This window comes from Cyprinodon variegatus, unplaced genomic scaffold (genome assembly GCF_000732505.1).
Source record: "Cyprinodon variegatus isolate N-32 unplaced genomic scaffold, C_variegatus-1.0 Scaffold488, whole genome shotgun sequence".
In the NCBI taxonomy this organism is placed as follows: domain Eukaryota; kingdom Metazoa; phylum Chordata; class Actinopteri; order Cyprinodontiformes; family Cyprinodontidae; genus Cyprinodon; species Cyprinodon variegatus.
The window spans coordinates 503921-527372 of NW_015150941.1; the positions used below are offsets into that span (position 1 = coordinate 503921).

The 23452-nt window shown below is 36.0% G+C and overlaps 1 protein-coding gene across 6 annotated transcripts in view; it reads left to right on the forward strand.

The window, feature by feature from the left end:
- The window catches only part of LOC107094521 (calsenilin-like), a 56860-nt gene that overhangs the window by 19682 nt on the left and 13726 nt on the right, over positions 1–23452 (forward strand). For 2 of the 6 annotated variants that reach the window (XM_015390194.1, XM_015390196.1), the window contains exons 2-3: positions 2039–2213; positions 22210–22212. In XM_015390194.1, the coding sequence (XP_015245680.1) occupies positions 2039–2213; positions 22210–22212 (178 nt within the window). Of the gene's footprint in view, positions 1–2038; positions 2214–8299; positions 8427–14984; positions 16091–21392; positions 21645–22209; positions 22213–23452 lie in introns of those variants that run through there. The other 4 variants (XM_015390197.1, XM_015390195.1, XM_015390198.1 and 1 more) reach the window with 4 other exon arrangements.

The window sequence follows — 23452 nt, forward strand, 5'->3', positions numbered from 1 at the left end:
CTGATGTTCAGCAAAGAAAAGGTCTGATTTTTTCCCGTATTTTTCTTCTCTGGTGGTGTCAAATCTGCATGAAAAGGATCTACAAAGCATGACTTCATGAATGCAAATCCTTCAACTCCTCTGTTGTATCATCTTTATTATTATTATTATTATTTTAATGCTCAGCAAGTCATTATATGAAATTCACTTTGGTTCTTTAGGAAACCTTCTAGAACGTGCTTTCTCTTCTGTCTTGAAGTGAGGCATTTGGAGGATCAGACTCCTGAGAGATCAAATAGCCATTAAACATCCCCACTGTTTGCGTTTTCTTTCCTCCTACCATATCCCTCATTCCTTTTTTTCCTCCCTCAATCATCCCTTTCTTTCCTCCCCTTCCAAAAGAACAAACAGAGCCGCTGTTTGCTCTGGGTTCCCCTCTTTCATCTTTCCTGCCTGTTAGTACAGTATGTGCGTGTTTTTGGTTGCGTTCTATATGTACAATCTCAGCATGAGTGGCTAAATGGAGCCTGTGGACATATAGTTCATTTTTACCAAACCTAATAAGTGTTACTAGGGTAAAGAATAAAACAGATGTTGTGATATGAATAAGATCCAGAAAATGTTTCTTCTCCGATGAAAGGTGAAAAAAAATAAATAAATAAATGAGCTTCATGACATTTATTTTGTATAGTGTTTTCACAGGGATACATATGAGAACAAAGGGGTTTTGGCACCCTTACGTTTTTATCAGCAGCTGTTTATGCAGCAGACAACAACAAAAATTAAAAGTCTTTACAGAGTTGGAGTAGTTAAGAAAAAAGAAACAATGTCCTGTTTCAGTGTGTTTTCGATCTCTAGGCAGCCTCAGTTAGGGTGTTGTCAGCGTGACTGAATGCATTTTCAAACACAGAGCTCAATGCTTTTCCCCAAAAAGAATGATAACCGTAGAACTAGTTTTTATAACATTACTGTATCATTTCTTTTTAATAATAAGCACAAAAAAAATCCAGTTTATTTAATCTGGATTTTTATGTAGAACTGGGCAGAAGTCGTGAGTAATTTCTTTGCAATAGAATAGAATAGTACTATAGAGAAAAAGATTAATGCTTCTTACAATCTGAATTAGAGCCGGGTATTTTGAATCAATTCGATTTTGATTCATACAGTTGTAAATCGATTAATTTTGGTTCAATCTGTTTTTACAAAAATAAAAGTGGTTCAACTGTGTTTCAAAATACTTATGTATTTTATTTTTTCCTGTCACATTAAAAACAAAGTGCAAACTTGTAAATCACACAGTTTAAACTTGAGATGTGAAGAAAAGTATCTCAAAATTGCAAACTTGTTTGTGAAAAGTGAAAAAGTGAAGCTTCACTCGAGCAAGCAGACATGCATGAGCTGCATTATCTCCACTGCACAATCCATATTTGCAGCGTTGTCTGTAACAACTACAGGGTGTTTGCTGGTCAGCCCCCATTTGTTAATGTCTTCAGTCAACCTATTGGCTATATTTGCAGCTGTCTGGCTTGAAATAATCTTTGTGGTCTGTAGCACGAGATGTGAGGCGTAACTCATTATCAATATAGTCTGAAGTCATCATAATGTCACATATCCAGCACATTATCTTTAGCTGTTTTAATCCAAAATGGTTCCAAACATCAGACTTCAGTTGGGAGAGCTCGCTGAGCGGTGTGTTACTTGGGTCGGCATTTGCACACGCCTGCTCCTTTGAAAGTCAAGGAATCGATCCAAAATCGATTAAATCGATTTTTTTACCCAGCCCTAATCTGAATACATTGCCATATATTTTAAAATTTAGATTATAATGGGAAATCATTCAATCCTTTCATTCATGGTAAGAGAAATCATACTTAATTCAAAGTAATTAACATTGTTATTCATTATACACACTATATATATATATATATATATATATATATATATATATATATATATATATATATATATTAAAAAAAATTAGAACATATTATTAAAAACATTTTATTTTATTTTATTTAATATTCATAATTTGTTTCTCCCGGTCCTCTCATCCATCCAGGCAGACGGCAAGATGGTGGATGGGAGCCTTCTGGGCGATGCAAATGGTGTGGATCCTGCACCGGGCAGGACAAAGGAGTCAGGGAAGTGGCAGAAGCCAAGGTTCTCCAGGAAAGCTCTGATGAAATGCTGCCTGGTGAAATGGATCATCGCTAGCAGGAAGCCACAGGACAAAGGTGAGACTAGACACAACTGGACTCACACTGAAAGAGAGCTGAGAATGATGGATGAATACAGCAGCCGGATGGATGGATGGATGGATGGATGGATGGATGGATGGATGGATGGATGGATGGATGGATGGATGGATGGATGGATGCATGTGATCCCTGTTAGCTCCACTCTTCATTCTCCAGACATCCCCTAATTGCCTCTTTTTTCTTGCTGAACCTTTCTGCAGTTGAAGCAAACAGAGACGTGTTCCACTTTTACAACAATAAAAAATCTGAAGATTGTTCTCATTCCATATTTTGACTGATTTACTTTTTGACAACAGCTATGTGATAAATTTCCTGGTTCTGTGTCATTAATGAAACAAAAAATTGTATCAGCTCAGAAATGCAATAATTAGGCTAATATTCAATGTTTTAAGGATAAACTTTTTTGCAGCAGTTATTTTTTAGGTTTAAACAATCCAACTTCATACAGCAGAAAATATGTCATATGCAATAAAAGCGGCTTAACCTCAGCTCAGAATACTTGTGCATTTTGAATTTCTGGTATTGGAGCAAATCCTAGAAAGGATGGAGACTATAATGGATATTTAATGACTTAGCACACCACGCATGCTGCAGGGAATGAATATGCATAGTGCAGCAACCTCCAAAAGAGCAAAATCTCCACAGTGCTGTTTTAGGCAGGATCTTTATACTAATCAGGACTAAGTGTTAATTCAACAGATCAGATTAGATTTGGTTTTTCCATGGACCTGGGGGTGACATATGTTGTGTTTGTACATGATGGATACTTGATATTTTGAGCATCTAAATCAATCTCATTTGATTTATCTCCTTATTTCCACTTGTCTTCACTTATAATCAGTGAAGACAAGTGGGTTTTTTGTTTTTCGTTAAGCCCACCGCCACCACCCTCTGCGGAGGTCAACTTTGTTCTCATTTAATATCATTCCCACGTTTTATTATATTTCAACAAAACTACAAATATAGGAAATTCTTTAAAAATGCCCTCTTTGTCAAAGTACTATTTTTGCAGATGTTCTCTTTGTCACTCTTATAATTATTATTATTCTGTTGCTTTTTCTGCCTTCCTTAGAGTTGCTTTTTTGTGTCCTTACACTATTTCTCCACCTTTTGCCTGTTGTACAAATATATAATAGAATTTACCCTTTCAACATTTCCCTATACTTTTCTTATGTTTTTCTTTATTTACTGTTTTTCTTTTTTTTTTTTCTTTTTTTTTTACTGGCTTTCCTGAAAGTATTGGTTTGACCTTGTGAAAAAAAACAGAAATTAGAATTACCCTGATCAGTGCCTTTTGTGTTAAACCTTTTTCCTTAGCCACGGACTTTGACAAATAGTTTGGGGACTTTTTTGATCTAACAGTTCATTAAGTCAAATAAGGCAAGAGGTGATGTCCAATAATAAAATGAGACTCTTAATGTGATGCTGTATCTTATCAATCTGTTTTATCACATTCTCTGTTTTATCACATTCTCGAAATCTGACATATATTTTCAAACCGTTCCACCTCTTAAGCACATCCAAGAGGCACTATTCTACGGCGGCCTCACAGTCTGAACAGGTTTCACCATCGAACAGTGATGTTAAGAATTTTTAGGATAACATTTCCTCAGCTTTTATTGAGGGAGAAGTACAAACGTTTGATCATTTCTGAGTTTGTTATCAAACATTTTCAGTTTTCTCTTAGAAACTCTTGTTACATCAGATTTCCTTATTGTAAGAAATCATTAAATTCCTAAAGGGTTCTTCTAGAATCTCTTTTTATCTTGTAATAGATGGCTTTGATTCTAGAGTAAACTATACTCTGTCAATAACAGCATAACCTTGTAAGAAGGAAAGCACAATGTGCCAGTGGTGAGTCTCTATTTCTTCAGGTCAGCAGTGCAGAGGAAATAGAGGCTGGGTATTGGCATGATCAAACCTTCAACTCGATAATGGTGAGCTGCTAAAAATAGCATCACTGAGATGGAGCTGCGTATCAGAAGAAAGACAGAGGTGGTGTTCGGTGGTTTAGATGTGAAGAGGTCAAAGCAAAGAGGAGGAAGAAGTCCCCACTCCGATGGCGATGGGGAAGGAAGCACTTTCTCAAGTTTTTGGAGAAGAAACAAAAGACTTTGGAAATACAAAGTCTGATGTTTTGACTGTACCTCGATGACATCTTGACCTTCATTACAGTTAGAATTTCTTTCTACTGTAAAATCAGTCAGTTCTTTACTTCAGCTATGCAATGCTTCATATTTGTAGTGTTCCTGATTTAACTATAAAGCCTATATTCGCTGTCCAAGGTCCAAAGGCAAACTCTGTCAATTTACTGACTGAAAAGAAGGTCCTGTGGTGTTTGCCCCTTTCTGCGTTCCTCTCTTGTTTGTCCTGATGTTTCCTCATGTGGAAGAAGCTTTTAGAAGCACATTCAGACTTGGTGCTGTCTAATGGGTGACAACTACAGCTGTGATCTTAGCTGGCAAGTTCCCTCTAAAGTCTCACTTTAACCGCAACTCACGAGTCATTTAAGTTAGAAGGGAAGCTTAAAGTATATTCTAAAATTTATAAATTAAACAAATACAGGAAAACTGCCAGTAACTTGAGTTTAAGTGAAGGAAGTAAAAGATTAACTTAAGAAACGATAAATGATAAAGCTTTTTCTGTAATTTTCTTGGCTACTGTGCAGATATCCTTATGGCTCCTACTAAATGATGCCCATCTTGACTGCATGCCGTGGCACTGCAGTTGCAGTCCTAATCGAAAGCACAGATCTGGTATATTTTGCATTCCTCCTACAGACATCTATGCTTCTACATTGGAGTGACCTTAGCTGGCCGGCCACTGGCAGGAAATGTCCCAATGGTATTTGTCTTTTTCTTACTATCTAACACATCTATGAAGAGGATGTAGATACTGGAAATACCTGCTTACCTTTTGAGACCATATTTTTAAAAAAATGTAAATAATTCACTGCTATTATATAATATGTTGAAGGTGTTAAGTCTATTTTTCTAATTGGTGGTGGTCCATCGTTCACCGCAGAATACAAGAAATATGCTCGGAGTCAATTTGAGACGTGTGAAGGTGTCGGTGAAATGTCTTTTTCAAGCTGTCAGTTATCAAAATCTCTTTAGAATTTTCCACATATGCACATTTTATATCTAGCCTTCTATTTTTTTGTTTTGTTTGTTTTTTTACGCAAAACATTGTTTCTAATCCACAGATTATGAGCGGTCAGTTTTAAGTTAGATGCTGGGAATTTGTCAAGTTACCACAAGTCAACAAGTGTTAAGATCAAACCGTGTTTCATGTTGCAGTAAAACCCTGCTGGAGAAATTGATTTCCCGTATGGATGGTACATTGGTTTAAAATATGATAATAATCTAAGTATTGTTGAGTAATTTACCTTTTTTCTTCCTCCAGAAAGCCTGGTGAAATGTTAGGCACTTATCAATAATGTATTTACACCAAGTCATTTAAAAGTACATAAAGAAATAATAATTGAATGAAAATGCAATGAAGTCTATGTGCTCATAAATGTATGCAATAAAATATAATAATCTCTAACCTTTATATTAATCAGAAAAGGATAAATAGGATATAAAAGAGACATACTTACACTCTATGTAAAACTTTAAATAGATGTATTTTAATAATATGAAGACATTTTCAAAATCCTTACAAAATCGATCATCTCATAATAATACTGCTGTATAAAGCATATTTTCAGACACAGATTAACTATTTTTTTCTTTTTAGGAAAGTCACTGTCATGTTTTCTTTTTCTAAATAAATCTCAAGGAAGGCTGTATTAATGCAGGACTTCTCATCAGTCAACTATATATTTTTCGCTCTTTTTTTATTTAGTCCAAACTGTTGTTTTGTATCTCCATTATTTTTTTTATCTAGTTTTTGTTCTCATCAGTCCCGTTTTATTTTGCTGCAAATCTCCCACTGCTTCCTATTGTCCCAAAATTCTGCCTTGGTTCTCTGTGGAGAGACAGGTGAGGACGCCTCAGGCTCCGCTGTTTACACATCCTCCTCAGGGAGGCGGTGAGAGACTGGAGTTGATGATGGATGCTTCCTACTGAGGGAAAATTGCTTTATTTTGGTAACTGCCAGGTTTGGCTTCTCTGCATTGTCTGTCCTTTTGACAGTTTCCCAGTCTGAATTTCCTTAATTGAGCCCAGCTCAGGTTTCTTTAGCTCTCTGCGGGTTCATTAACTGAATTCTGTGTTCAGCATAAAAGAAAAGAGGAGATAAATATTTAGATGCTGGTTGAACAGCGAGCTTTATGAAGTTCCTGCTCTAATGATGTTGCTGAGTCTGGCTTTGAATCTTTCAGAAGCAGCTGGATTTATGAGAAGGACATAATCTGCTGTGGATCTGAGGCTGAGTTTGGTGTTAATTGAATCGCATAGTGCTGAAAGGAGAGCTCCCCTGATGATCATCTCTGAGGCTCAGGTAGTCATGCTGCAGGAAGTTTAAATATCTGGAGTGCTATTTATAGAGCGTGGAAAGGAAACTTCCTGTTGAGACAAAATGCAACAAAAATTTTTGTTTTCATCCTTAATACATGGAGGATTCTGTTTGGAAACACTGAGTTGTTTAATCATCTCTCTGTTGTTCAGAAGCTTTAAAATCTAATAGCCTTTTTTTATTACAACAAAAACTTACTTGGCTTGTTTTTAGCAGTTCTGGTGACCTTTCATTGTCAAACAAAGAAAGACATGGAAAACCTGAGAGCATCCATCCATAAATCTGCAGCCCAGGTCACTTTGATTCTAAATCTTGAGCTAAAGCACCTCCTAGTGGTCAAAAACAACATTGGATTTTTTTCCTTTCAGGTCAGCTTAATTATGCAACAACTTCTTACAGTTTGATTATTTTTGCAGAACAGGTTAAACATTGTAAATGAACACTGCAAAGACTCAATGCATTAATTTCATCTTTTCAACTATGCTTCAGTTTCTTGATGCAAAATGTAACAGCATTTACCTGTATAAATTATAAGAAGTTTTAATATCTCCAGGTAGTTTAAACATCTCCAGGTAGTAAAGCTTAATCTGTTCAGCTTTTAAGGGACATGAAAAAGAGAAAAGACTTCAGACTTGTTTTAGAGTTTTTTCTTGGCTTTCATACCTTTTTAGATTACAGTTTGGATCTCACTTTCAAAGCCCTGTGTGGTTCTGCTATGTTTGCTTTTTTAACTCATACAGTCTTGGATCTGTTTAGAGGTTGTTAGAGGTGTCCAAATCCCACTTTCAGAGACATGTTTGCGGTTGCCTCTGTCAAGTTCTTTATATATCTGCTTTACATAATTGTATGTTTTTAATTATATGTCTATTGTCTTTATGTAGGTTTTTAATTCTTGTGGCTTTTTGACTTTGTATTTTAATCTTCATATAAACATGATGGATGAAAAGGGCTGCATACATGATAATTTCTTTAATACATTATGTTGGTTTTGCATTATGATTTTTAGTCATAAAAAGTCACAAACCCTCAACGTTTTGATGATCAAAAGTCAGACATCTTCTCCATAGAGTAACAAATCAAGTTTAAACACTTGTTGAACACCAATGGCAGCTAAATTAATTTTGTATTAATGAATTTAAACCCAGTATAAAAGTATAGAATTATTTTCAATTTGAACCTTTGATTGAGTGTAACCAAATTACACAGATGTATTATTTTCTGGCTGTAAGGACAGAATAATGCTTGCTGTCAGAAAAGCCACAGGAGTAGGAATATTTGCTAAACATCTCTCTTTGTGAGCTAACCCGAAAAAAGGAAGGTAGAGAGATGACAGAAAAAGAAAGAAAAGGTTAGGTTTGCCTTGCGTGTGATCTGAAAGGTCAGAAACTGTTTGATCCCGTCCACCTTTTTCTGTCACACTGTGAGTCCATCTCTCAGGCTCAAACAGATTTTCAAATATTGCTGCTCAAAAAGCTTTTCATCCACACAGACGGAAACCTCCACTCCAACCAGTGCTTCTTCCAACACTCACCTTTCTCAGTGTGAACTTTGCGATTTCCCCTTCTTTCACTATCAGCTGCCGCTCAGTCTGTTCTGCCTTCAAAGTTGGACCTGTTTGGATCTGCAGGATGGGGGCAGTGATGGCGGCTCTCTCTGTAGAGGCCAGGAGGCGCCTCTCTCGGCCCAGTTGCCTCTGCACCACCAGTGCAGCCAGGTACCATCGCTCAGGTAGGGAAACCCAGTCACTCCTCCAGCCTCGTGAGATCTAAACTCAATTATTAATTTATTACTTCACTATATTACTACTTTGACCTTCTACGATTTAAAATGCTTGGTAGCACGTCTTCACAGTGATTTTCTCGTTTTACTCTGGCTTTAAAAATGGCCTAAATAATGTTCTCATCACATTTGACTTCTTTATTGGACATCAACCTGCAAATGGAGCGCAATGTAAGTGCATAACTAAATATATTGATATTTTAAAAGAATATCTCTATCTATTACACATAGTAACACATCTGTAGCCACTCAACTCCTTCCACGGGTCCTTTTTAGCAATAAGATCTGGAGATTTAATTCTTAATAGAAGTTGGATTTTGTCTCTGTTTTTAATAAAAACATGTTTTGGGTCATTATCTAATTGAAAGAGACCATTGTGACTTAATTCCAGTCTGACATTTTATTTTTTTATTTTATTTTTTTTTTTTTATCTCCTAGTAGTTAAAACCCTAATATTATAGCAAGACTGCCTGCTTTTTCGGAACAAATCTGGTCTAAATAATCAGCAGGTCTTCCTTAAAGTTTACCTTTCCATCAACAAATAATTTGTCCTCATCCAATAAATCTACTCAAGTCACAGGTTGGTTATTAGCTTTACATGCCAACTAAATGTCTGAAAAGGCTCCCAGTATATACTGCCCTGTAGATGGCAGCCCGGTCTCTTACAAAAGGGGGTTGTCATTGAGAACCTGAATGCAGGCAAAAGGAGGCAGAGGTGGAGCCAATATTTTAATATTTTAAAAATGTACTTTAAAAAAACAAAGTTCAAGGTCCATATATCTGACCTTGAATAAATCCTACATAGATTAAATAGATCCAAAACAGAAAATCAAGAAGACCTGCACTGCAGGCGAGTTACCTAAAATCAAAATTTATGTTGAAACTGATTACCTAAAAAAAAGTGACCTAAATGTACCTTTTTTATGTAAAGCAGTACTATAAAAATATATTTTTGTCAAATAAAAATTTTGTAATTCTTTTTTATTTTTGAATAAGGAACTTTACTAAAAGATGCATTGCTATTCAATGGGTATATATTTAAAAAACTCTTGAAACCAATTGCAAACGAAAGTATTTTAAATTCCCTTTATTAAAATGGTTGGTTGACTGACCTCAGTTAGAGCTTGTTTGGCCAGCTAACTTAAAATACAGTACCTGCCCATTTAGCTCATAAATTACAAATAAATAAATCACTGTCTTCTCCACCTGGTCTCTGCCTTGCTGGTAAGAGCGTTGCTCTTCTAGTCCACATGCATGCCTAATATCTTTCTAGATCTATCTGCAAGTCTCCATCCATCCACTCCAACTTTCTTTCCCAGTATGGGTGGCATGCTACTCTCCTTCATTTATATTGTAGCGCTCTTGTGTTCAGCCTCAAAGCAGAAAGGAGAAGGGCATTAAAGCTCATCAGGAGATAAGGAACACTGTTGAAAGTCCAAACAGGTAGATTAAGGGAAGGTGAATAATGAACACAAAGGAAGCTGAACTAGAATCAAAGAAAAACAAAGGGAAATAATAACACATCTAAAAGAAATAAATCCAAATGCACAAAGAAACAGAATAGACTAATATACCAAAAACATAGGATTTATCTAATATAGAATCACCTTTTTATCAATAATGAACACAAACTAATGAACTGAACAGAAAAAAGACAGTTGAAAAATAATTAACTACTCAGACATTACCGGAAATACAAACACAAATAAATACCAAAATGATAAACATTCTCCTCCGTGTGTTTATTATTATCTGAAAAGACTTGCTAAACCCTTGATTTTTAAAACCGTGTTGCTATTTTTTTTAAATAAATCATAGATTCTGATGTTTTTATTGTGGATACTTTATTGTTGCCGTGTGAGCTTTTGCAATGTGTTTAATTAAATGTATTTTCATCTAAGTATGTTTTTTTTTTCCAAAAGTGTTGGGAAATGAAATTTAATTCTTATGCATCTTTATTTCAACCAAATAGTCTTATATCTTTTATCAGTTCATTTTCATGGCTGTCAATTGTGCCTCCTAGTGTGGTGATTTCAAGGTCGGAGATCATCAGTTTCAGATCAGTCTAAGTTCAATTAGTCTGAACATCTGAAAAACTTGGAAGGTAATTTTAAAATCAGGTCATCTGTTTGTAATTAATATGATTTATTTATTTATTTATTTTTCATTTTTTTAAAGGAGTTAAAATACCAGTCTGTAAACAATCTTTTTAAAAAATATGTATAAAGTTTGGGGTAAAAAACAAAAAAGAATACCTATCTTTTAGAAATAAATAAGGTAGGTCAAGATTTAACTCCAACTGGGGACTTCCTCTCTATGAATGTCTTTGCCAACATGTCTGGCAGGAAACCTTATGGATCCTCTTTCCCTGTTTGCAGAATGTTGTGTCAGCAGGCAGGACCGGGCCCACCTTTTAAAAACCTGTTAGTGTTCTAATGGCCTGGTCCTAGAAGCACACACTCACTCTCTTTGTGAAGACCGAGCAAATACCAAAGCATCAATATACAGGAGAGAACGGTTAGAAGTTCTAAGTCAATGTTACTCATCAAAAGTAATATTTGGACAGAAAATTCAACTGTAATTAATTGCTAATTAGGACAGAGGCCCATTTCCACTGCTGAGTTGGATTCGAGATTTCATCTTTAACATTTTATCTTAATTGTTCCGCTTATATTTCGGTACAGTTACACCTCCATAAAGCTATTGATCTCTCTTACTCTGGACTCCCATATAAGCCAATGTGTAAACACACACATACCCACACGCTCCATGCTGATGCATTTGTACCTGCGGAGTCATAACTTATCCTGCTCTGACATACTCAGCAACATTTCCTCTGGGTTATCTACAGCACATATCTGCTAAACCATTAAAGGTGTAGAGATGAGTTTGCAGTAGAGAGATACCTCTGTAACCTGATCTTTCTGAGAGCTAATTTAACTTTGCATCATCTGAAAACACCGAAAGCAAAGAGCAGCTTCAGGGAAAAGGGCAAAATAAAGATGTTATCCACAAATCTGAGCTTTGGATTGGTTAATAGTCAAAAACTGTGCAAATAAGTATTTTAATGATACACAAAATCCCATGCATGTTATTAATTTTAGGGATTTTTATATTTGACTAATATTACAACAGAAATTTTACTGAAGAAGATCTGGCTGCATCATTCACATAGAGTTAAAATGACAGCCTTAAATATCTGCATACACTGAATCAATCAATTTTACCAGATGTTGCTTTTATGTCAGGACCATAAACTTTCCTCAGACCTTGGGTTGGAACCAATCCAGAGGCTGTTTAGCCTGACTTTCCCTTTCCAAATGGGTTTGATGCATGGGTGCTAATTACAAAGTTTTACAAATGTTTTAATTGAAGAATGTGATATGTTGTCCTCATTCTGAGCATGATTCGACCACGAAAATTAATCTTTATCTCAGTTAAACCCAGTTTCTCCAGAACTGTTTGGCTTGTCCAATCAGCCAGCTGCTAATGTCAGTTGTGCACAAAGATGTTGATTTCAATACAGTGCTTTGGTTTTGGTCAGCCTCCTCTCAGTTAAAGTTGAAGTTGAACTTGCCTTACTGTTGACTGTGGTGTTATACAGCTTCCAAATCAATACAGATTTGAGACTTGTTAGTTTTTTTGTTTTTTTTATAATAAGCAACAAAACCAATTTCTTTTAATTTGAGAAAGGGAGTTTTTGTTGAATGATTAACATGTTAAAAAAAAAATGTGTTCTGTCTGGACAATGTTACCAAACACAAAATTAATGTTTTTTTTTTTTTTTATTAGATAAAGCAGAAGAAACACACAGGTAACCAGCTAATTTAAATAAAATATTTTTTTTTTCTTTCTGCCTTTAAGAGATGTTAAAAAACCAACCTGAATAACACTTGTTGGTAGGAGCAAAAAGCATAGGAACGAGCTGCAAGTTTCTGAGGGGTATTTTATCATTTGCATTTATTTAAGCTTATATGTGTAGAATTGGGGCTTAAAGGCAAATTTTGGAATAAAAAAATCTTTTCATTGTAAATTGTATATAATAAATAAATAACCGACATCTTATCCAGTGCATGAAGAGCTGAGGGGGGCCCTTAGGGCCAAGTTGCTACTTCTAAACTGCACTACAGAAATTTGCTACTGGTCCTTCCTCCCAGAAGCATTTATACTCTATAGCCATTGCTGTTTTTAACAAATTCAATAAGTTGTTTATATTGCGGCTATTATTTACTCTGGTTAACTTTTTGTAAATGTCCTGTGTTTGCATAAATATGCCAAACCATAACTAAAAAAGGTCTTTAAGTGATATATACAGAACTATACAGTACTCAGAGTCTGAGTCTCTTTCATCCTAACTTACCTTTCTTACCTTGCATCAAAGCCATGGAGATAGCAGAGTGGCCCCACCAGAAGACCAAAAACGTTAGGTTGCTAGGGCATCCAGTATAGCCGAGGTGCTGTATTGCAAAATATATAACTAGTATGAAACAGCTTACTGATTGAGAGGTTGTACTCCATCTTATATTTTTGATGTTTGCTATGTTAAATGTGATTTTTTTTTTTATCTAGATTTACATAATGAAATAAATTAAAATAATGTTCACATAGGAATCTAAAACAGCCTTCCTTTAATTAGATGAAACTCAAATTGTAGTTAAATGCCAAAACTGTGGTCTTGAGTGACAACATTTGGTCTGTGAAGTTTTTATGGTGATAACTTTTGATCCCTGATTAATGCTAAATCATCAGGGGGACTGTTGATTGTTGATTCCATGATTCTATGATGTTGAAAGACACAGCGCTTAAAGTTTTCTTCTATGATTAATATCCTGGTCATGAGCTGACATTAATGGGTTTGTTTAAAGGTGACATTGAAAACGTCACCTTTTCAGGGGGAATTGTTAGGATAATTATCATTGAAGATGTGTGAGTTTATTACAGCTTGGTGTTGGCTGCCTGTTGCGTGTCAGAACTCAAGTTTTAATTTAATTAGGACAGTTCCTCTGTCTGGATATACAGTTATAATCTTCATTCTGTACGTGGCAAAGATTTGGAAATGGTATGAGAGAGGTGTCCTTCAGCTAAGAACGAGGTGTAATATTTTGATAAAGCTGGAGCCATGGGTGTCTAATCATCTGCTAATGATGTATGATGTAAAATAAGATGATGTGGCAGACTGGAGATGTATAAAATGCCTTTTTAACTGTTAATCTGGGCTACTTTCTGAGAGGTGAGGCCAGAGGTGAGCAGCTGCCATTCAGTAACCCTAAGCAATTTCTCTGATCTGAGTAACATTACAATTTCTACCAGAATCTGTTGTCATGTCTCCTGGTAATTTAATATAAGTTATGAAGTATTATTTAAAGGTTTTGTCCAGAGTGATCTCTATTCAGGGAAAAGACCCGGAGAGATAGAGCATCAAGGTGCACACACAGAGCCCTTTTTTAACATCCTAAATCAGCCATATTCAGTTGACTCATACATAACATTTATAAATGTTAATGTTTGGTTTACATGATCAAAAATGAGTAGAGAATTTTTTTTACTAACATAATACATGTTCAATTAAAGTGGATGTAATAAATGCTAGCTTGAGCGGCTAACTTCGCATTGCCATTCCTCTTTGATATGTTGGCCATTGTTGCCAAAGGCTTTGCCCTGCATATTTGACTTTACTGTGTGGATGACTATTCTATTCTATTCTATTCTATTCTATTCTATTCTATTCTATTCTATTCTATTCTGATCTTTTCTTTTCTATTCTATTCTATTCTATTCTGTTCTGATCTTTTCTTTTCTATTCTATTCTGTTCTTTTCTATTCTATTTGATTAGAGCTGTAACTAAAGATATCCTATTGAACTTCATACAGTAGATCTTAGTGTTGCTTCTCAGGTTATTGCTCAGATTAAGTAAAAGTTGACGTTAATTTCTTGATACTGGTAGGTTTGCAGTTGTGCTATTATTTCCCCTGTTATAAATGTTGGATAGATTGTTGCTCTGTGAGGTATTTGTAGCTCAGGACTTTGTTTTATAAGCTAACTCCACTTTAAACCTTTCAGAACCGTGCTCTTGTTCTGTTTACTGTGTTTCTGGCTCTCCATGATTCTGGTTGTTCAATGTTTTTCATTTGCCCTCTATCAAACCTTTGAGGTTTATACTACAAGGGGTTAGCTGCTCAGTGTCTGACTAACAAACTAAAATTCCTGTCCTAAATGAAGTTTTTTTTATAATCTACAACTATGCATCACTTTGTAACAGTACTTAATTTCTTTAACTTTGTGTTTTTAATGTAACAAAAAAAAGGTGTGAATCTAGAGGAGGCACTGCAGATAGACAGACGGTTAAGGTGGAGACCTGGAGAAGGGTAAAGGTTGACCTTGAAAAGAAAAGGACATTTTGGTGGATGGGACTTTTAATGAGAATGAACTAAGAAGTTGCAAAAAGATGCATTCAGAGAGTTGCAGAGAGTGAGGGAAAAGAGGAGTGGTGGAAAAGTAGATGAGGAAGAGGTAGGCATCAGGGGAGGAGGGTTCACTCTCCACAGCACCTCTCAGCTTCTCAGGACCTCCCTGCCTGGACACTGCTAAGTGAGCTCTTATATCTGCACTTGCATTGAACAGCAGCTCTGAGCTCAGCTGTGAACTGTGGAGCTGAATCTGGAAGCCCTAGCTTGGATTACTGACTTACTGGAGGCAGGGGAGCTGCGGTTGTGGATGGCTTACCTGGATTGTTTAGATGACAAGTTTGTGAGTCTGATCGGTTTGTTTGGGCTTTTGGATGGAAAGGATCTGAGATGTTTGTCTAGAATGGACGCTGCGACACCAGGAAAAGAGATTGTACTCAGTTTCTAGAAGGTTTTTATCAGATGTAGTTCTTTTGGACTACTGCTGTGGTTTAGGTCCATAATGGGGTAATTTATTCAGGATTGCATTGATGTTTTGTATTTTTGCTTTCCAAAGAACTCCCTCTGGGTAATGAGAATAATATTATGAAAATTGATGCTGACTCTCCGTTGGACCTCTTCTCTTTTTCATAATACTGTAATGCTTCCTGAAAATGGAGTTTGATTTAGTAAACAATGACTTAAGAAGTGGTGGTATCTGTTTAGGTTAGAAGGCTGGGCAAGAACTTATGCAGAAGTTAGTCAGAAAAGTGATTCGGAAACGCCTCCCTAAATGCTCTTTGATAGATGGCTTGTCACATTGACTCCATTTTCCCTGGTGAGGGTTAAACACTGGGAGGTTTTCCATATATGTCGGTTTGCAAATATTTTCCACGTCAGCATCAGTGTTGATATTAGACCAGCCTTCGTTCGGCTTTTCCTGCCTTGTTCTCATGATATATGTGTGTCAGGCTTGGGCATAAACCTCTAACCTCTGTTAAAAACACCTGTTTTGGACTGGTTTGGCTCAGCGTGACTCTGGCTGGTTCTGGTCTGTGTGGCGAAGCCAGGTCTTTGTGCCTAAGCTCGGCCATTAGAAGGGGGTTCCATCTGTACTCTAACCATGGGCATCCAGGGCATGGAGCTCTTTGCTATCGGCGTGGTTGTCATCCTCTTCATGGCAGTTCTCAAGCAGTTTGGCATCCTGGAGCCCATTTCCTCATTTGAAGGTAAGAACTGAGGGGTAATTACAGGTCAACAAAATTCAATCTGCAAAACCTGCTTTTACAGTAATCATGTTTTACAACAAATAACAAAATTATAACTCACTAAATGTTTGCAGCTAGTGGTATCACACCGTAAGCTAGTTTATCAGTTATTAGGACACGTCTAAGAACAAAAAGTGTTAAGCTGATGTTACTCTGAGCTGTTGAAGCCCAAGGAGTGCATTGGTGGATAAGTGAATACTTATTAAGATATAACTTTTTGTTTTAAATAATTGCTTGGGTAAAGTCTATTAATGTTTTGATAAACAGTTTGCAATCAAGGCCTAAAAATCCTATTCATCATTTATATTAATGTAAATATAAAATTTTATAACAGTGATGTAAAAAAAAAACTGCTGCATCCTAGGTGCACATAATAGAGTTATCACAGATCCTTCTTCACAGCAGCCAAGGACTTTACAACATCACTTCCCTCTGTGTAGTTTTGCAGTCTTTTTAATTTGTATTAATTACCACTTGATGTTTCTTTGCATACATAGACATTCCCAGTTTATACATTTCTTCAGGTCATCCTACTTTTTCCAGAGAAACATTTTTTACATAAATTTTGCCACTTGCAGTTTCTTTGCGTGTCATATAACAAATATCTTCCTAACTGCTTCCAGTGACATTTCAGGAGATGTTGGGAGGCGTGCATCACCCCTTAGTGAGCAAATAAAAACTAATTTTTTAAATATATTTTTACTTGAACCTATCATCTTTTGATTTATCTGGATTTGGGTTACATCGTTTTTATTTTGTTGTATTCTATTCTATTTTATATTATTCTGTATTCTATTCTACCCTTAACGTAGGTTACGTTCAGGTTCTTTTTATTGACTCATTGTGATATTTTTAGCTTCCAGATGTTCGTGAGTTTGCATGTGGAAGAAGGCAGAAAAGGTTAATGGGCTGTTGTGTTCTGTCTAAACTGGGATCCATTATGTCTTGAGGTTTTGTGTACGTTTGGGACTGTAACTGAGAAATCAGATCCTCTGAATGATGTTTTGCCCTTTGATTAGAGTTTTTCTTTGTATTGGGGCCCCATGGCCAAGACAATTACGGCCGGATAGCTCCACTCAGCACATTATTGAGTCTCATATGGCAAGCCTTCATAAATTCTACAAAAACACCAGTAATGTCTTTTCATCATTTATCCTCCTTTCAGTCTCCAATTGCTCCAATAACCCGCTCCCCCTCCTCTTGTGGCTGGGCATACACCCCAGTTTAGCATTACTTCACATTAATTATACATGCAGTATCGAACAGGCTTTCTCTGAGGCCACCTAAAAATGGAGCCTGGAGTACTCCTCCAGGACCCTGAAGGACACTGACCATCAATTCAGTAGCCTCCATTATTTCCCATCACCGTTCTTCATCCTTCCAGTTTCTTCATCTTTCCTCATCATCTCCCAGAGAGCAACATTTACCAGGCGGTTACCTTTGTCTTGTTTAACTGGATAAAAAGTGGAGTTACAGTTAAGGAAGGCGGCGTCAACTCCATCCACATCTTAGCATCTGCTCAAGAGAAATCTCTTTTCCTGCCTGTGTTAAATAATGTCTCTCAGTCTCCTCAGAAAAGCATATTGTTTTCACATCTTGCCTTTTATTTTCCTACTGTATATAGCCTGTGCATGACCTAACTGGCATGAATGGTGGATAATTACTCTGTACAGAAAACATCAGGTTTCACCTCAAGTTGCATCTATAACAATTAATTTTGCTTCAGCAGTGAGATTGCTGCCAAGTTACAATGACAAACTTTGTGTGTTTTATGATAGTATTGAGAAACCAACACAAAGGTGTGCATAATTGTGAAGTGGAAGGGAAATGACACGGTTTTCAAATTTTAGCCTTCTGTTAAACCCTAAATAAGAAGCAGGACATACACCTAAAGGTTGACCATAACAATAGTTTACCTTTGATTTAATCAAGAAGATTTAATCATGAGCAACTCTTTAAAACAATTATGAAAAAACGTTTTTTGACAAAACTTAAGACCTACAGTATCAAGACGTGGCCACTAAAAAAAACAAGGCTAGGTGAGGGGGGAAAAAGCAGCTCAGAGGTTCATGGTAATTCTGGAGGAGCTGCAGAGATGCACAATGTAAATAGGACATTTTCTAATAAGAACAACTTCATAATTTAACAATAATAAACACAGAGAAAGAGAGGAGTCAAAAACCAAATTGTGTCATAGTTTTATTTGAAAATAGTGTGAAATCTTCTATGCAATTTGCAATTAAGCATGACTGGCATTTGGTCTGTAAATTAAAATCCCACTAAGATGCATAACTTTGATGATAAAGTGATAACATATGGAGGTATGAATACTTTTCCAAGTCACCGTAGTCTCTATCATATCCGTCTGAATGATGTTTTTCCAATTTAGAATATTTATTCCTTTATCTGGAAAATCTATTTTTTCTTTGAAAAAGAAAAGAAAAGTTAATTTTTTTTTATCATATTAAATCAAAATAATCTTGCTGATTTATTTGCAATAAAGTACATATGATATTTACGGAAAACACAATTATTTTAAAGGATTTATCTCAGTAACATTCAGCATCTCTGCTGCACCTAAAGAAACAACTTTATGATAACATTTTGTTCTATTATGAATTTACATAACTTACCCCTCTGAGGGGTTTGGGAGTCTTCTCCCTTCATGTAAACAGGGTAACTTAAGTAAACTTTTCAGCTGCTTGTCTTTGCCTCACATCCGGCCTGTGGCTTTTAGAGAACATTTCAGTCCATTTTAGGTAAAAATAACAGGCATATAAAATATGCCTGCTTTGAGTCTCACTGTTTGGAGGGATGCTTGCATATACTTTCACTGACCAGACATGCTGGATTGAGATAGTAATAAAAAAATCAGTCTGATGCATGTAATAGTTTTTATTACAAGCACTAGTTATATCTATCAGAGGCTCTGAGTAGAGCAAAGGTCCAATAACATGTTTTAGATTATTGTTTATTGGATCAGCACTTATTCAAAGCTTTAGTTTTGTGTTCTGATGTTTTGTCTTTATACATAAATGTGCTTATAAGTGCATTTAAATGCTACTTTAGTCTGTTGTTAATTATAATTATTAAAGAGGCAGTGCTGCTTCCCTTTGTAAGATAAGTCAATATACAGTGAGAATGATTGTTCACAGTTGGAAAATGTTTAGGAATGTTACAGGAGCGGATGCTCATGAAAATTCATTCCGATGTCTGGCTGTGCCAAACAAAAGCTACATCTCTGTTAGCATGGTCAATGTTAAAGTTAATGACAGTGCAATTAGAAAAAGACTTGCTAGAAAAAGGTTGTCGGGTAAAAAGTCTTCTCTTTCTAACATTAATGTAGGGACATGCGTCTTGCAAAGTAAGCACTGAAAGAACTGTGCTCTGATTGGAGGAAAAACAAATCATAGTATATCAGCATAAACATCTCTAAACGGCACACAACCACTAAAACTTGGCATCTCCTGCTTTCGGTTACCATCGCCTTGATCACATATTGCTGCGGGGTGGCACCTAAGTCTTCAACCGGTCGAGTCACCCACTCTGGTTGTGTTGGTGAAAACGGCAACCTCAAGTTGATCCAAGATCTAAGAGTGTTTGATATTGGCAGGATTTACATTAGAAACTCCCTTTTTTTTTAACTGCCACAACCACATACTGCACTCTGCTCCTCCCCCACAAATGTATTTCCCCACTTAAACAGGCTTTCCAATCGTACGCGGTTAATTCCCAAGAAGCCCTGTTATGGCAAAACACATAAATAGTCCAAACTTAAATTTCCTGATGTATAAAGCTATCTTACGTTTAAGAGTTGATAAAAATTTGATATATTTTTCTTAGATTCCCTTATATATAAAAAGGTTGACATTTTTTTTCTCCCTTAAACCATGACATAATTTGGATACTCCTCTTAATATGGTATCACAAAGGTATGCATTAGGCTAGATATTGTAATGATATAAAAATAAATATTTGGTTTAGTTTTGTCACTTTTGGTTGTGTTCTGTACCTCAGTCACTTATATGATTATGTAATGCTTTTAAACTATGCATTTTTAATTAGTTTTCTCTCTGACCTATAAGACTTCTTTTTATTTTCATTTAGTTCCTCATTGTTACTGTTGCTTCTGGTCCTGTTGCTACGCTTTCACTCCCTTTTTGTTCCCTTTGTTTCATCTTAATACTATGCCAGGTTTCCACTTTTGAATTTCAAAGGAGTTTGTTGACTTTCTGCAGGTTTTTTGAACTCACCCAACACATGATGCTGCCTTCCTGCGTCCGCCCTCTATAATGATCCTTCAGTCACAGAACGAATCTGACTTTTTTTTTGTGTAGTTACCAGAATTCCTCCTGTCTTTTCCTAAGCACATCTCGTTTTAAAACGAACTCCAAAAAAAAATAAATAAATAAATTATAAAAAAAAAGGCAACTCCTGTTTGTGTTGTTCAACTTGTGGCCACTAGAGGGCGACAGGCAGCTAAAAAAAAGGGAAAAAAAGTTGGAACAAGTGTAACAGGGCCTGTGGGAACCCAGAGTCTCTCTTTATCACATGAGTGTGAGAATGGCAGGACTCTAACGAGTTAATGCGACTATAAATCTGTGCTACAGACCTCAAGGGACACGAGGAACAATTAGAAAGTGGATCACTGAGCAGAGTGAAAAAATGATATTCAGGACACCTGTTGACCTCTGTCTCTCTCTCTCTTTTCTGACTCCTTAAAGACAAATGGTTTACAAGACTTTTAAGTAAAATTTTCATGTTTAATCACAACATTTATCTACATGGACACTGTATGCTTTGTTCCGCTGGAGCTATCAACTACAAACTGTGATACTGAGAGTTGATGAAGTTGGGGTAGTGAGTCTATTTAGTTAATTCAGTCACCAATAGGTGGGATGCTGGATGGTGCACGTCATGATTTATAGAATTGACTACAAGAGGATTTTCAGTGGCTCGTGTATTTAAAAAAAATAAAAAACTTTTTAGCCAACATCAAAAGTTGGTGTTTGAGCTTTCAGGAGCTTTTAGAATATATATATATATATTTGGAGATTTATTCATTTTTCTAACCTTTAGTTTACTTTTAGATTATGTCAACAGGGCCTTAAGAAAAAGTTAAAACATATCATGTTTGACTTTATTTTAGAAAAATATTAAGATAAAATGAGCCAAAGGGAGTGCTTGGGAAAAAAAATACACCCAATTACAGCGTCAGTAGAGGGGAGGGCTTCGTAGAGTAATGGAATAGCGATAAGTGAGTGACACTGTCAAAGACGGAAAAGAGGAACAAAGAAAACGATATTTCAAGAATATAGAGGTGGACGGATTTATCAGTGATGTAGAGACAAGATAAGCGGAGAGAAAAGGACCGAAAAAGGAGGAAATCTAGAAGAGGGCAGGATGAGTGTGAGATGGGAGACAGAGGGACTCCAGACTGTCGGCATCGTATGTTTGGTGATAATGTTCCTCAAGCTGATGCACCTGCTGGGTCTGATCGACATCACTGAGACCGGTGAGACAACATGGGGTAATCTTAGGGCAGAGGGGAGGGGGCTCAGCACAGAGATAGATGGATGAAGATATGGCTTTAATCCTTAGAAATCTCACTGATAGTCACAATCGCACACAATGAGAGGTGTCCTCATATGACCTACTGTATAACTATTCAGTTTAAAACCTCTAGTAGAGGGAAAACACGCATATTTGTTGTTTCCTAATTGAATATCTTTTTAATCTGCTTATTGGAAGTCACTGAATTAACTGGAATTAGTGAAAACCACAGTTACCTGTTGTTTGATGACTTTGATGCTGAAAAAGTTTTGTAACTTTTAAAAAGGTTCTTTCAACCTCTTATATAGAAGATTTTACTCATTCTGGAAAAAGACAGATATTAGACTGAGGAATTTTTGACATTTAATAAGCAGAAGGTAGAAGTAACTAACAGAGATTTTTCTCCTGAAAATCAGACTCCCCTTTCATAAAAATTACAAATACCAGCCTCCCAAGAGGCTTCTTTCTTTGAGACTTCCCCCAAAGATTTTGCGAAGCTCTCAGCAATAAGCAAATAAGTTCCAGAGATGGTGATTTCAAACAAAGTACCTGTTGAGTACATAAAGTATGTTGAACAGGAACTTCTCCTTACCTGGTAAGGTCCCTGAAAGCCAAGCCAACTTTAAGACACAGCAGGCACTGACAGGCAGTGCTAAACAAAAGGAATGAATGATTAAAATGAATAAAAACATCAAAGTTTTAGAACAAATAAACTAAGAATTAAAAGTAGAAATAAGATGTTTAAATAAAGTAAAAGTAAGAATATCAAATGAACCATTGAGAAGAAGAAAGTAAATAAAATATATATTAACACTTCTCACTGGTTTATTAGAGGAGCTGGGTCTGAAGAACAGATTTAAAGATGCCTGTCTGAGAGGATTTTCCTCATTTGCTGTGGCAAATCATTTCTGTGTAAGAAAATGACATTGTTTTTGGGAAGTTTTGAAAAGCATCTTGTCTTTTACAACAGATCACTGGATAAGATCTAAGGAAGAACCAGTTAGGTCCCAGGAAAGCATCAGTTTTTAAAAGAGTACAATGTTGCAGGAAAGAACCTGGTAACTTCCAATAAGCTACAGTATCTAGTAACCTGGAAGTCATGGAAGTTCCAGGAGACTTACCGGTAGATTTCAGACAGAGCCTGGTTAGTTCCTGGAGAGTTACTGATGCGTTGTAGACAGAACCTTGAATTTTCAATTTGTGAAAATTTACCTTTTTACTTTTTGGAAAGTAGCTGTCTTATATAGTTTTACTAGAAAAACAATTGATGATTAATTTTGAAAAGTTTTTTTTTTTTAGCCCTGGTTACTTATTTTCTGAACATACAGTTTGGAAGTTATTGTTTCTTGTCCTTTGTGATTCAGTTTTGAAAACAAATTGAAATCTTTTGTTTAAAGATTGTATTAAAGAGTGTAAGTTAAAATGCCACAGTGATTCACAAAAGATTTTTCTCCAGCAACTGCCTTAAATGCGATTCCCCAACATAAACTAAGTTTAAAATCAAGTTTAGGGCAAAGTTATCATGTAAAAAAGCAGCAAAGAGGCAGGTTATCATGTAAAAAAAGCAGCAAAGAGGCAGGGGATTTCCTTAAACACAACCTTTTGTTTTAATATAAAAAGGAATTCTGCAGTCCAAAGAAAAGAAGGTGGACTCCACAGAAAATATACACTTTGAAAGTGAAGAAAAACAGAAAATATGAGACGCTGTTGAATATAATGTCTGAATTCATTGTTGGCTGCAACAGAAACCTTCTGTGACATACAGTTCAT